The sequence below is a fragment of the Ovis aries genome, chromosome 13, assembly GCF_016772045.2.
Source record: "Ovis aries strain OAR_USU_Benz2616 breed Rambouillet chromosome 13, ARS-UI_Ramb_v3.0, whole genome shotgun sequence".
In the NCBI taxonomy this organism is placed as follows: Eukaryota; Metazoa; Chordata; class Mammalia; order Artiodactyla; family Bovidae; genus Ovis; species Ovis aries.
Window position 1 is genome coordinate 43,441,490 of NC_056066.1, and position 16,054 is coordinate 43,457,543.

General features: G+C 40.9%; 1 protein-coding gene across 1 annotated transcript; it reads left to right on the forward strand.

The window, feature by feature from the left end:
- Window positions 1-256: 256 nt before the first annotated feature.
- Window positions 257-15,155, forward strand: LOC101110693 (prostaglandin F synthase 1-like). Its single transcript, XM_042229691.1, is given in 9 exon segments — window positions 257-392; window positions 2,395-2,562; window positions 4,562-4,678; window positions 5,626-5,703; window positions 7,433-7,555; window positions 9,210-9,319; window positions 10,278-10,443; window positions 11,027-11,109; window positions 14,928-15,155. Coding segments are annotated over 9 exon segments (972 nt in total). The 5' UTR covers window positions 257-308; the 3' UTR covers window positions 14,971-15,155.
- The last annotated feature ends 899 nt before the right edge of the window (window positions 15,156-16,054 follow it).

Consider the following 16,054-nt stretch of genomic DNA (forward strand, 5'->3'; position numbering starts at 1 on the left):
TTTGCTCAAACTCATGTCCATTGAGATCCAACCATCTCATCCTCAGTCACCCACTTCTCCTCTTACTCTCAGTCTTTCCCAGCCTCAGGGTCTTTTCCAATGAGTCAGTTCTTCACATCAGGTGGCTTCAGCTTCAGCTTCAGCATTAGTCCTTCCAATGAATATTCAGGATTGATTTCCTTTAGGATGGACTGCAATCTTACTTCTGTGTTAAAAAATATATATATATATACTATTTTCTTCCCTTTGCAGATTTCTCTTAATAAAGAAGAAAATCACAATTTGTCTAGCCAGAAAAGTGAGAGAAGATGAATCAAGTGAAACTTTTTTCTTTAAAGATGAATGATGGATACTTCATGCCTTTGTTGGGATTGGGCACCTCTGCTCCTAAGGTAATCAGGATGGTGTTAGAGATGGAGGAGTAGCAGACTCGGGTCCTGATCAGAACCAGCCATTGTGTGAATTTGGGAAATCCAGATGGAGCACCCTTTCTTAATTTATATTATGCTTCTCTCCAGGGTAGCTTATTTTGTGCATTAAGTCAGTGCTTTTTGAATTTTCAGGGTGGGTCCACCTTTTTCCTTTATTCTCATCTGCTGTCCAGTTGTAGCCATTTCACAGCAGATTAGAATCAATGGCTTCCCTAACTGGTGTCCCATCATTCCCATCAATGGTGTCCCAGACAATAAAGAGCCTGCCTGCAGTGCAGGAGACATCAGTTCGATCCCAGGATGGGGGAGATCCCCTGGAGAAGGAAATGGCAACCCACTCCAGTATTCTTGACTAGAGAATTCCATGGACAGAAGAGCTTGGCAGGCTATAGTTCATGGAGTTGCAAAGAGATATGACTGAGTGCCTAACACTTTCACAATCAATGAAATCCAGCTGTCGTGATTGGTGGTTTGGTCACTTAGTCGTGTCCGACTCTTGCAAACCCATGGACTTGTAACCTGCCAGGCTCCTCTGTCCATGGATTTCCCAGGCAGGAATACTGGAGTGGGTTGCCATTTCCTTCCTCATGGGATCTTTCCAATCCAGGAATAGAACCCAGGTCTCTTGCATTGCAGGTGGATTCCTTATGGACTGAACTACAAGGGAAGCCCATTTATCATGTATCAGAGACCTTGATGCAAATTTGCTTGTGATGCAGTTTCTCTGAAATTTCTAGCATCCAAGTTGTCCCCTCCTATGTACCCCCAATCGTAGAGCATCCAGAGAAATCTTGGGGATAAAAGGACCTAGAGAAAGAGATTAATCTTTCATCTCAGTGGGAGTTTTTGTGGTCTGAGGTGGAGATAGTCCCTTAGAGGTCAGGCTATGAATACTGAGCTGTGGGAAGAAGCATGTGGCACATGGAAATTCTTTCTCTGTTTGGAAGACTGAACTTCATGTTTGATGCCCCAGCAGGAGAGTCATTCAGTGTATGATGTTGAAGTCTGATACAAGGACACTGGCAGGAACTATTGCTTAATTTTGACTTGGCTTTTTCCTCTGTGAACAGTCAGTTCATCTCCATGGGACTAGTTAACTCATTAGGAGTTTCAAATTTAAAAAAAAAAAACATATATATGTATATGTGTATATATATATGTGTGTATATATATATATATATATATATATATATATATATATATACCCAAGAGACATTTTTCTACTGAGTAAAGTAACAGGGGTAATGGAGAGGTAAAAATTTTAGATAATTTCAGAAGACCAGCCTGGTGGACCAGCAAACCAGTAGACAGCTAAGAAGAATATCAGTTTTGAAGAAGAAAATGTTAGCTAAGGAAGAACTTAGTAGCCAAAAAAGAAATAAATAATAAGAAATCTTTAAGTGAAAAAAAGTGATTTTTTTTACAGTTTTATTTCTTCCTCAAATGTCATTTGAAGTGTTTCTCCAAGTTTACTTAGGTAATTCACTAATTTATTCCATCTGAAGTTATGTCCTCATTGCACTAATAATTTTTTGCACTGGATATCTGGGTTGAAACCAGTTTAATGATCTCTTACAAAGAGAATTAATTTAGAAAGGTAACTCTATATATTATATAAATCTACACATCATGTAGATAGTGGAAGTCCAGAAATAGAGGGTTAATGATACGATGTGCTGGGACCAGTTCATGAACTCAAAGTTTCCATCATAAGTATCTTTTCCCAACATTGGCTGAATGAAATGAGCCATGGTGGGAGTATCTCCACCATAGAAATTGGCTAATGCTATAAATCAGGACTCCTCTTCTTCAGACTCAGTTGCTAAATATTTACCATGAAATTAAAGTCAATATTACGTTTTGTCACCACTAGCTCTTAACTCTTAGAGTGATGGCTTCTGCTTGTGGAATTGGTCCTCTGTTCCTGATTTAAGTAGATCTTTATCTTGTTATGCTTTTCTAGGTTGTTAAGAGTGAGGCAGAAAAAGCTGTCATGAGAGCGATTGATGTTGGCTACCGCCATATTGACTCAGCATATATTTACCAAAATGAAGAAGAAATTGGGAGGGCCATCCAGATGAAGCTTGCAGATGGTACCGTGAAGAGGGGTGATTTATTCCTCACTACAAAGGTGCTGTGTGCAGCTACATGTGTATCTGTGGGGAGCTCACTCTTTGAGGAATCATTTCTTGGCAAATTCTTCTTCTCACTGGTTTAATTCCTGTTCACTCTCAGACCTTGAACTATGAGAAGGCTGGTTTGGAACAGATGGATAGCAATGTGAATTCTGTGGTCAGATTTCCTGTATTTGAATCCAAGTTCTGTCACTTACTTACTTTGGACAAACTACTTAAATTCTGTCCCATAGTTTCCCAAGCTGTAGAATGAATAAAATCATATTTACCTTACAGGATTTTTTGAGTATTATTAATACATCAAAAACAGATGTAAAGCTTTACAAATATTTAATGCATTTTAAATGCTCATAATACTAGCTGCTATTATTGTCATAAGGTTTAAAACTCAAAGTGGATTTATCTTTTCCAACTCTGTCATACTCACATTTTGATGTAATGACTTCATCTTTTTTAGCTGTAGTGTGAGAGAGAGCAATTTATCAGAAAAGATAGGGTTATGGAAACTAAAATCAAATTTTAGCTTTTTAATATCCCATATATTTGACTTTGTGAAATTTCTTTTTTTTTCTCTTTGGTTTTCTTTTTTTTTTTTTTTGACTTTGTGAAATTTCTTAACCAGAAAAAAAAGTCTTTAGACCTCTTTAAACCTTAGTCTTTTTATCTCAGCCTATATAGCATTGTCAATAGACATTTGTTTCTCTTTCCTATAAGATAGGAAAAATAATACCATGGAACTCATATGAGGGTAACATTCATGTTTATAAAAGCATTTCTAATGTATTTTTTTAATCTCTCAACCATTTTTACTCATATAATTTATATCCACTGATGCCATATCTAAAACAAAAGAACTTAATATATGAATCGGATTGGAAAGGGAACTTGAGAGGAATTTTTCCCATCATGTTCCTTGAACTGACTTCTAGAAAAAAAAAGCATTTGAATTGGAGGTAATGCAGCCCAAGAGGAGGGAGACGGTGTTCATGGTAGTGAACCCATCCTGGTCTATGAATGGATATTCATTCCTTCCAGCTCCAGAGGTATCCCTACATCACTAACCCTCTTAACTCTCATCTTCCATCCTCTTTTCATGGGATCCTTTTGTTTCTGTATCCTTAGTAATTTTGATAGATTTTCCTTATATTATTACATTTAAAATGAAGTGACTAAAACACCCTCTACCCCAAAATTCCTAAGAGACCTAACTTTCTTTGGCAAATCTAACCATTGAATACAGCCGAGATCACAATCACTTGATGTCCTTGTTTAAAATGCAGTTTCCTTGAGCTACCCTGGTGGTCCAGTTGCTAAGACTCTGTACTACCAATGCAGGGGGTTCTGGGTTTGATCCCTGGTGGGGGACCTAGATCCCACATGCCACAATTAAGAGTTCACTTGCCACAGATAAAGATTTGGTGTGCTTTACAATATTATGTTGGTTTCTGCCATATTATCATGCTGTACACCTTAAGCATACAGTGAAAGTGAAGTTGCTCAGTCATGTCACTTTGTGACCCCATGGACTGTAGCCTTCCAGGCTTCTCCATCCATGGGATTTTCCAGGTAAGAGTATTGGAGTGGGTTGCCATTTCCTTCTCCAGGGGATCTTCCTGACACAGGGATTGATACCCGGTCTCCTGCACTGCAGGCAGACGCTTTACCCTCTGAGCCACCAGGGAAGCCCCAAGCGTACAGTGCTATATGTCAATTATCTCAAGAATAAATGAACTTAAAAAAAAAAATTTTTTTAATGCAATTTCCCATCCCAGTCTCCAGACATCTTTATGTTTCCAGTTTTGAGAACACCTGTGTAAGACCATATTTTAACTTCCTACACCAGTGTCTTACTTCAGTGAGAAAATAAACTATGATGATAAAGAATCCCGAGCTTCACAAGTGGGTTTCTGGTTGTTTCTGTTTACTCACCATTATATTCATCTCTCCTGAATATTCTTAAATGATCCCATCCAACTTCTCTTTCTGCCACTGCAGCTGTGGACCACTTTTTTCCATCCAGAATTGGTCCAAACCTGCCTGGAAAGCTCGCTGAGAAAACTTCAACTGAGCTATGTGGATCTTTATCTTATTCATTCCCCAACAGCTCTGAAGGTTAGTGAGAGTTATTTTACTTTGGTTATTAATGTCATTAGGAGTGAAACAAAAAGAGGACATAGTTTGTGAAAGTGGGCCATGTCATACGTAATACTTTGACATTCTCTTTGTTTTTTCTTTTTTCTGCACCTATCCCCATTCCAGCTCACTATTCCAGTCCCAGACTGACTGAAGGGTTAGTTGTTCAGTTGCTGAGTCATTTCCAACTCTTTGCAACCCCATGGAAAGCAGCATGCCAGGCTTCCGTGTCCTACACTGTCTCCTGAAGTTTGCTCAAGCTCATGTTCACTGAGTCAATGATGTCATCCAACCATCTCGTCCTCCGTTGTCCCCTTCTCCTCTTGCCCTCAATCTTTCCCAGCATCAGGGTCTTTTCCAATGAGTCGGCTTTTTGCATCTGGTGCCCAAAGTATTAGATGGATTTACTGGTTTCAGTGTCTTTGCCTCGATCTTGTGGACAAATGTCTAAATTTTCCAGGCCCTGTACTCTTGAATTTCCACCTCGTGCCCACTGGTGTCTGGGAGAACATCCTGATGTGGAAACTAGGGAAGGCACAGAATGTGCAATGAGGATGAGACTCTGCTCTGAGATGCCCACAAGTCCCTTTCTCATACAACCACCTCCAGGTGGAGAGCAGGGACGGAAGAGTCTTACCTCACAAGGATCGGGACCAAGGAGCCCATTTGGCCGTGGCACCACTCTGGGCTCTCACTATGATGGGGTCTTGGGTATCTCAAGTTGTCCTTACACAAGCAATATTTATTAAATCTTCATGGGTTAAAAACATTTCTATTAGTATACTTTTTTAATGTATTACTTTACCCTCTTCCTTTCAAGAACAAGGCTAGATTGTTTCATTAGTCTCAAGGTCTAAAGGCTCCAAACAGCTTGGCTGAAGCCAGACACAGCCTGATATAACCTCCTCTTCTTTCCTGTGTTCCAGCCTGGGGAGGACCCAATCCCAGAGGACACCCATGGAAACATCACTTTTGACACAGTGGATCTCTGTATCACGTGGGAGGTGAGTGCAGCTCCAAAGAGGCCATATCTTTGCACACTGAGAGAGAGAGAAGACTCACAAGGAACTGGGGAGAGGTGGACAGGGTCCAATTCTGCCTCTTGTATAGATGTGGACAAGGCCATGAATGTCCCTGTACCTCAGTTTCACATTACATCTGTGTAGATTCAGTAAGTAGTTACTGAGTGCCTGTGATGTACTTAGCCCTGGGTACTTCCATGTACTCAGGCTATACCTGTGAACAAAACTAAGGTCTCTGGCCCCATAGTGTGGTAGGTTCTACTGGGCAGGGGAGGGATGCAGTGATATAGGAAAGTGAAGCTGATTCAGGGAACTGAGAATGCCAGGATGGTTTGGGGGCACAGATAGGCAATTAAAAACAAAATGGACATGGGGCAGTGCTCCCAATACAGGGGCCCTAGGTTCAATCTGGTCAGGGAACTAGATCCCACATGCTGCAATTAAGAGTTCACAGGAAGTATTAGTTTCTCAGTCATGTCTGACTCTTTGCAACTCTATGGACTATAGCCCTCCAGGCTCCTCTGGAATGGATAGTCATTCCCTTCTCCAGGGGATTTATCCAACCCAGGGATTGAACCTGTGTCTCCCACATTTCAGGCAGATTCGTTACCATCTTAGCCAGTAGGGAAGCCCCAAGAATACTAGGGTATGTTGCCATTCCTTTCTCCAGGGGAATCTTCCTGACCCTGGAATCGAACCTGGGTCTTCTGCATTGCAGGCATATTCTTTATGATCTGAGCCACCAGGGAAGCCAAGAGTTCGCATGCTATTGCCAAAGATCCCACATGCTACAACTAAGAACTGGCACAGCCAAATAAACAAATTGAATAATTTGTTTAGAAAAAGAAAAACAGAAGGGACATTGCAGTCCTCTTTGAGAAGGTGACATTTGACCAAAGACTTTCAGGAGATGAAATTTATTAAGCGAGCATCTGGAGGAAGACTGATGTAGGCATAAAGAAAATCAAGGCAAAGATTTTAAGGTAGGAGAAAGCCTGTGTGTGTGTGCTAAGTCGCTTCAGTCATATCCAACTCTGCGACCCTATGGACTATAGCCCATCAGTCTCCTCTGTCCATGGGATTCTCCAAGCAAGAATCCTGGAGTGGGTTGCCATGCCCTCCTCCAGGAGATCTTCCTAAACCAGGGATTGAACCCAGTTCTCTTGCATGTCTCCCATTGGCAAGTTTACTACTTTCTTTACTACTAACACCACCTAGGAAGGCCAGGAGAAAGCTCACCATGTTCAGAAAACATCAAGGAACAGGTGGGGCTGGAGCCCAATGAGTTTGATGTCAATCATAGGAAAGGAGGTCAAAGAGAAAATAGGAAGCCAGTGGTCTGGGAGGCAAGCATGGTAGCTTCCTGTTTCCCAGGCTACGCCTAGCTCAAGCTCCTTTCTCCTAGCCCTTGCTCTGCTAGTGCTCTACCAGATTTTTCTAGGTAATCAGCTAGAGATCGTACTGGTTCTCTTAACCCTGCCTGGGCTGCTTTCATCCTTTTCTTTTCCTATCTTCTTAGCCAATTAAAAAACTATTTTTAAATTTTTAAAAATACTTCTCATTCTCCTATTTCTCATCCTCTTCCTATTGGCCAACTCCTGTCTCATTTATTGCAATCTGCATCTTGGATTCTCCCTCACCCAGAGCCACTCATGCTACCATTTAGTATGCTTCTCTAGCCAGTTACCCCTCACCACCCCTCCCACCCCAGGCCCTGGAGAAGTGTAAGGACGCAGGGCTGACCAAGTCCATCAGGGTGTCCAACTTTAACCACAAGCAGCTGGAAAAGATCCTGAACAAGCCGGGACTCAAGTACAAGCCCGTTTGCAACCAGGTAATCCCCTCATCAATCTGCCCCCACTCTCTTCTCCCTCCTCACCATCTTACTCTTCCTTCATTTCAGCAAAGTCATCAAATGGCACTTCCTTCTTTTCCACTGACCTTGGGACATCAGCTGATCCAACAGAACAGAATGTATTTTAAGTTAATGAAGATATTGCTAAAGATTGCATCCATTTATTTTTATTTCTTTTATTTGTTTTTGTTCCCATGTCATTTTACAAGAAACATCCAGGAGTCAGGTTGAAGTATAATCTACTAAGTGTTACGGTAGTTGGCCCTAGAAATTCAGAGCTAGCAGATGATTGACTTTTTGCATAAAAGGTCAGAAATATTGGAACACTCATGCATCAGAGAGAATGAGTAATTCATCTTTTAACAGCTCTTTTGAGTTCTTTGTCATGAGATAACCACTGGGGTTCTCTTTTGAAGTTTTTATTTTATCTTGGAGAACAGTCAATGAACAATGCTGTGTTTGTTTCAGGTGTACAGCAAAGTGATTCAGTTACACATATACATGTACCTAGTCCATTTCAGATTATTTTACCAATTGTTGTTGTTGTTCAGTGGCTCAATCACATATGACTCTTTGTGACCCCATGGACTGCAGCACGCTCAACTTCCTTGTCCTTTGCTATTTCCTGGAGTTTCCTCAAACTCATGCTCATGTGATGCCATCCAACCATCTCATCCTCTGTCCCCCCCTTTTCCTCCTGCTCTCAATCTTTCCCAGCATCAGGGTCTTTTCCAATGAGTCAGTTCTTTGCATCAGGTGGCCAAAGTATTGGAGCTTCAGCTTCAGCATCAGTCCTTGCTGATGTTTTTTCCAATTAAGTTGCTACATAATGTTGAACAGAGTTCCCTGTGCCAGAGAGTAATTCCTTGTTGGTTATCCATTTTAAATATAGTAGTGGGTACATGGCATGAAATCACTCCCAAATGACATGAATGTACTTAATGCCTTTGAACTGTATACTTAAAAATGGGTAAAATGGTAAAAGTTTGTAATGTAGCTTTTACTCCCATAAAAAAATTGAAAGTTAAAAAAGTTTAGAAGTCTATTTGTTAAGATAAACTCACATTAATGAGCAACACATGCACTTCCTTATCTTGGAGAATAGGGAAGGAAACCATGAGTATAAAAATATTAATAACTGGCAGAACTTCTTCCTGGCAGAGGGCCTACATTTCTACATGATCTCATCTCCTTTTAGATATCTCACATCTAAAGGCAATCCATATATTAGATATTAGTAAGGCTTAGTGTTTTCTTCCTTGTAGATAAAAATAAAAACAGAAGTTCTAAAAAATGTTTATTTTTTGTCCTTTGGGAGATTTACCTTTGCTTTGGAGATCACTGATTTGAGAAAGGAAAGAAAATTGGCTGCTAAGCGTTCTTTCTTGGGGAGGGAATGAGGGATGAATAGATAAAGCACAGATAAAGCCTAAATAGATTTTTAGGCAGGAAAACTGTTGGGGTCTTGTGCACCAAGGTCACAGCTGTAGATGACAGTTATGTGCTGGCCCTTGTTGCTGGTATTTCTAAATAATTCCGACACCGTGACTATAGCTCTGTGTGTTCCTTGTATAATTGGGGATGGTGATCCTGCTGACCCCACACTCTAGTACTTCTGCTTGGCAATATACAGGTGGAATGTCACCCTTACCTCAACCAAAGCAAACTACTAGAGTTCTGCGAGTCCAAGGACATTCTCCTCATTGCCTATGCTCCCTTGGGGTCTGACTTAAGGAAGAAATGGTAACGATCTCTATAAAGGTATTCTGATCCTAGATGCTGCGTCTTCTGGAGCCGTCTCTCAACTGTCTGGGGGAAATTAAGGATAATTAGCAGGAATGATCCATCTTTGCAAATCCTTTCCCTAGCCTACATTTTGAGAACTCAATAAAGTGTTATTGAATAAAAAGTAATTATTGTGTGAGTGCTAAGTCACTTCAGTCGTGTCTGATTCTTCGCAACTCTATGGACTATAGCCCAGCAGGCTCATCTGTCAGTGGGATTCTCCAGGAAAAAATACTGGAGTGGGTTGTTATTTCCTCCTCCAGGGGATCTTGCTGACCCAGGGATCGAATCTGCATCTCTTATGTCTCCTGCATTGGCTGGTGGATTCTTTACCACCAACGCCACCTGGGAAGCACAAATTATTACTAATTAAAATGTTCATCCAGTTCAAAAGTTTTGGCTTTAAAGATTGACAAGGTTTCCAAGTCATGATTCTGACACTTAGCAGTTGAGTGATATGAGACAAATAACAATTTCTGTAAGTTTTAATTTCTTAATCTCTTGAAGAGGAATTTGGATGTGTACCTTTTACCACTTGAGTACAGAACAGACAGTTAGTCAAGTGCATCTTTTGAAACAGCAAATTCTTATAAAATTCTTGATTATTTGTTACAATGGTGATCATTGGGTCTTACTTGGAACAACAATTTTGCCTTCTTGACTTATTCCATATTTTGCTAAGTTTCTCAAAAATGTTTAAAAGATGAAAAAAAACCCAAACCTGATTTTTCCTTCTCATCGTGCTTTCTCTTATCTTTCTTCTTTGACTTTACCAAAAGAGGCAAAAGAGCTATTGAGACAGCCAGAGTGTCATGAGGAAGATTCCAGCAAATTAACCACCCCTAACCTGATTAAACTAACCCAGGTAGAATGGATGTGCAACCTCAGAAACAGAGCGTCTCTGTCTCCTTCCCAGGGTGAAAAAGGAAAATCTGGTTCTCCTGCAGGATCCAGTACTCAATGCCATTGCTGAAAAGCACCGGCAAACTCCAGCCCAGGTAGCCCTGTGTTACCAGCTATAGCAGGGTGTGGTGGCTCTGGCCAAGAGCTTCAGTGAGAAGAGGATCAAGGAGAACTTCCAGGTACCTGTAGGACTGTGGGCAGCAAGAGGCTGACAGAGGCACATTGTCTGTCCTCTGGGACGGATTGTTTGGGAGGTTCCCAACGTGTATTTGGATAAAGCTTATCTCCTTATGTTCTCTATGGGTATATGTGCTGTGTTTAACTCTCCTGTCCTCCAAACCTACAAGGCAGGAAGCATAGTGTTTGGAAAGAACAGTCTACAGAGGGTTTGAGTCAAGTTTAAGTCTCAAACCTGATTTTCACTCCACAGTATGGCCCTGAATAAATCATCTTTTGATTTCTTCAGATGAAAAAAATTAAGGAGTTTGTCAAGATGAGATCTGGGCTCAGAAATCTCTAAGATTCCTTGGCTATCACCACAGTCACCCAAAGTCTCTGAGGGTGACCAGAATCACCAACCTCAACTCTTGAAATGGACAAATTTCTGTGACTTTTGCTGGGGATGAACCCCAGGTTCATGAAAACTATACAAGTTCCTATATAAATGTGTGTGTCTGTATCTGCATGCTGGGGGTGGGGGCGTGCAGGGGTGGCAGTACTTGCCTCTGGGAAATTGAACTGATCGTCTCATATTTCTGATAGGTTTTTGAATTCCAGCTGACCCCAGAGGATATGGAGTGTCTGGATGGCCTAAATAGAAACATACACTATTTTGACTATGGCGAGTAAGTAGCTGGTTCCACTGTAGATGCTGTGGGAGCAGGGTAGGGAGGGAATTCCATTTATTCTAGTCCACAAAGGACAGGGTCCTCTGTTGCCTCTTCTTTTAGGGAAGTGGATGGAAAACCTCTTTCCTTCAAGCTCTCATAACCTCGTTGCTCCATGCCCCTCAGTCCATACTCTTCCTGAATTCCAGACTCCATCAACACGTTGACATCCTTTGCACGTACTTTCAGGTCTCCTCGCTCTTTGCCTTAGTCCTTGGTCTAAAACCTGGCTACATCCTGCTCTCCACCTGCGTCATCAGTTTCTTCCTCCCTGGGAGAATATATATATATATAACTGAATCACTTTGCTGTACACCTGAAACTAACACAGCATTGTTAATCAACTATACTCCAGTAGAATATAAAAATTAAATTGAATAAAATAAAGATACTACTATTTTCTAGGAAAAAAACAAAGGTCTGATCAGGAACCCCTCTTCTTGGCATCTGGTGGCCTGCCTTCTCACTTGGAGCAAAGGCCAAAGTCCGCTCAGTGGCTACAGAGGCAGCAGGACCACCCCTCCGTGTCTTGGCCTCCACGTTGGTCCTGCTGCCCGGCCCCTCTGACTCAGTGTAGCCCAGTGGCCTCCATGCTGCCCCACGTGTCAGGCCCAACTCAGGGCCTCTGCCCAGGCTGTTCTCTCTATCCAGAATGCTCTTTCTCCAGATACCCAGGTGTTCCCTCTCTCACCAATGTCAGTCTTAACTCAGATGGCACCTCCAGGACACCTTCTCTGTCATTTCATCTAAAAAGGCGACCCAGCCCACACAACACTTCCTCCCTCTGGGTCCTGCTCTGTCTCTCTCTTGGCACATCTCCCTCATTAACATAGCACATGGTTTGCTAACCTATTTTGTATACTTTCTGCTTATCATAGAACAGTAGATTCCTAGGGAAGGAATTTTAAGAAACTATTTTCTCCCTGAGTAATTAGTGAATACTGGTTGAATGAATAATAAAGTAATAGGGTAGAGTAACAGACAGTGAAGAAGCAGGCAGTAATTTTTAGCAATTAATACCAGTCATTTTAATCAATAATAATTATCCAGTGATTTAGCACCACCTATCTCAAAAATGATGACTTTATATATACAAAGAGAGTTCAACTTCTTTGCCAAAATGGAAACCCTTGTTGAAGTGGCTTATAGTATAATCACCCTATCCATTTCTAGATCTAATACATAATTTTTCACCCAATGAAGTCATAGGTAAATTATTTCTTAGTGCTTTGAAGAGACTGAACAGCAGTATTATTCTTGTCACCTTCCTCACCATCACCTTGAAATATTTGTTAACTTCAGATATTAAGCCAGAATGACACTGTTTTAAAAGAGGAAGAACTCATTTCTGCCCTCTTGGGAGTTTATAATAGCAACACAAATTGTTTATCTCCTTTCGCTGTAGAATAACAAACCTACAAAAATGTAATATATTGGTTTATTTTTGTGCATGTGCCCAAGTGCATGTAAGCATATTTTTTTCTACAATGTGTTGATTACACTGCAATGCAATTGAACATAGTGGTTATAAAACTGGATGGGCTTGTACTTGTCCAAAAGGAAAATTACATCAATTCTTTTGCTTCAGTTCAGTTCAGTTCATTTGCTCAGTCATGTCCGACTCTTTGCAATCCCATGGACTGCAGCAGGCCAGGCCTCCCTGTCCATCACCAACTCCCAGAGTTTATTCAAATTCATGTCCATTGAGTCAGTGATGCCATCCAACCATATCATCTGCCAGCCCCTTCTTCTCCCACCTTCAATCTTTCCCAGTATCAGGGTCTTTTCAAATGTCAGTTCTTCACATGAGGAGGCCAAAGTATTGGAGTTTCAGTTTCAACATCAGTCCTTCCAATGAACACTCATTTAGGATGGAATGGTTGCATCTCCTTGCAGTCCAAGGGACTCTCCAACACCATTGTTCAAAAGCATCAATATTTCGGTGCTCAGCTTTCTTTATAGTCCAACTATCACATCCATACATATCTACTGGAAAAACCATAGCTTTGACTAGACAGATCTTTGTTGGCAAAGTGGTATCTCTGCTTTGTAATATGCTGTCTAGGTTGGTCATGACTTTCCTTCCAATGAGTAAGCATCTTCTAATGTCATGGCTGCAGTCACCACATGCAGTCATTTTGGAGCCCCCCAAAATAAAGTCTGTCATTGTTTCCACTGTTTCCCCATCTATTTGCCACAAAGTGATGAGACCAGATGCCATGATCTTATTTTTCTGAATGTTGAGTTTAAGCCAACCCTTTCACTCTCTTCTTTCACTTTCATCAAGAGGCTTTCTAGTTCTTCTTTGCTTTCTGCCATAAGGCTGGTGTCATCTGCATATCTGAGGTTATTGATATTTCTCCTGGCAATCTTGATCCCAGCTTATACTTCATCCAGCCCAGTGTTTCTCATTATATACTTTGCATATAAGTTAAATAAGCAGGGTGACAACATACAGCCTCGACGTACTCCTTTCCCAGTGTGGAACCAGTCTGTTGTTTCATGTCCAGTTCTAACTGTTGCTTCCTGACCTGCATACAGATTTCTCAAGAGGCAGGTCAGGTGGGCTGGTATTCCCATCTCTTTCAGAATTTTCCACAGTTTATTGTGATCCACACAGTCAAAGGCATTGGCATAGTCAATAAAGCAGAAATAGATGTTTTTCTGAAACTCTCTTGCTTTTTTGATGATCCAGTGAATTTTGGCAGTTTGATCTCTGGTTCCTTTGCCTTTTCTAAATCCAGCTTGAACATCTGAAATTTTGTAATTCATGTACTGCTGAAGCCTAGCTTGGAGAATTTTGAACACTACCTTGCCAGTGTGTGAGATGAGTGCAATTGTGCAGTAGTTTGAGCATTCTTTGGCATTGCCTTTCTTTGGGATTGGAATGAAAACTGACCTTTTCCAGTTCTGTGGCCACTGCTGAGTTTTCCAAATTTGCTGGCATATTGAGTGCAGCACTTTCACAGCATCATCTTTAAGGATTTGAAACAGCTCAACTGGAATTCCATCACCTCTAATAGCTTTGTTCGTAGTGATGCTTTGTAAGGCCCACTTGACTTTGCATTCCAGGATGTCTGGCTCTAGAAGAGTGATCACACTATTGTGATTATCTGGGTCGTGAAGATCTCTTTTGTACAGTTCTTCCGTGTATTCTTGACACCTCTTCTTAATATCTTCTGCTTCTGTTAGGTCCACACCATTTCTGTCCTTTATTGAGCTCATCTTTGCATAAAATGTTCCCTTGGTATCCAATTTTCTTAAGGAGATCTCTAGTCTTTCCCATTCTATTGTTTTCCTCTATTCTTTGCACTGATCATTGAGGAGGGCTTTCTTATCTCTCCTTGCTATTCTTTGAAACTCTGCATTCAAATGGATATATCTTTCCTTTTCTCCTTTGCTTTTTCCTTCTCTTCACAGCTATTTTTAAGGCCTCCTCAGACAGCCATGTTGCTTTTTCACATTTCTTTTTCTTGGGGATGGTCTCGATCCCTGTCTCCTATACAATGTCACGAATCTCCATCCATAGTTCTTCAGGCACTCTGTCTATCAGACCCAACCCCTTGAACCTATTTTTCACTTCCACTGTATAATCGCAAGGGCTTTGATTTAAGTCACACCTGAATGGTCTGGTGGTTTTTCCCTACTTACAATTTAAGTCTGAATTTGGCAATAAGGAGTTAGTTCATGATCTCTTGCTTAAGTCAGTTTAAATGAAACCTCTCTACCCAGCCCAGAAACAGGTACTTGACTAAAACTTTCCTTTTATCTCTTAGGTTTGCTCATCATCCAGATTATCCATTTCACGAGGAATATTAACAACTGTGTCTATGGTTGCTCCAGAGTTCTTGCATTGGGGTTGGTGATTAAACCACATCTCAAGGTGCCTGCTTTATTAGACATCACTTAGCCTGGTCAGTTATGCTGCTAGGGTAGGAAATAAAAATCTCTGAACCCAGTCTTTTTCCCCAAAAGTAAATAAAGACACAATCCAAACAATCCAACATACCGCTTGTTTAGCTTTCTCATCTTTTCCCCCTGTGTAACTGAGATTGAAATGCTGATGTCCCTGGAAGTGATTGTACAAGATGGAGCCCTCAGAAAAAGCTAACCATAGTATATTTTTCAAATATTTCAGGTGCGGCTTTTCACCTGTCTATAGTTCTTATGTGTTTTTTCCTCTTCCGTTCAATGAATTTCCCACAGTATGCAATTTTATGAGACGTTTTAAAGGGATCTAAAGCTTAATGAGAAATAGATTTAAGGGACTAGATCTGATAGACAGAGTGCCTGATGAACTATGGATGAAGGTTCATGACATTGTGCAGGAGACAGGGATCAAGACCATCCCCATGGAAAAGAAATGCAAAAAAAGCAAAATGGCTGTCTGAGGAGGCCTGACAAATAGCTGTGAAAAGAAGAGAAGTGAAAAGCAAAGGAGAAAAGGAAAGATATAAGCATATGAATGCAGAGTTACAAAGAATAGAAAGGAGAGATAAGAAAGCCTTCCTTTGCTATCAGTGCAAAGAAATAGAGGAAAACAACAGAATGGAAAAGACTAGAGAACTCTTCAAGAAAATTACAGTTACCAAGGGAATATTTCATGCAAAGATGAGCTCAATAAAGGACAGAAATGGTCTGGACCTAACAGAAGCAGAAGATATTAAGAAGAGGTGGCAAGAATACACAGAACTGTACAAAAAAGAGTTCATGACCCAGATAATCACAATGGTGTGATCACTCACCTAAAGCCAGACATCCTGGAATGTGAAGTCAAGTGGGCCTTAGAAAGCATCAGTATGAACAAAGGTAGTGGAGGTGATGGAATTCCAGCTGAGCTATTTCAAATCCTGAAAGATGATGCTGTGAAAGTGCTGCACTCAATATGCCAGCAAACTTGGAA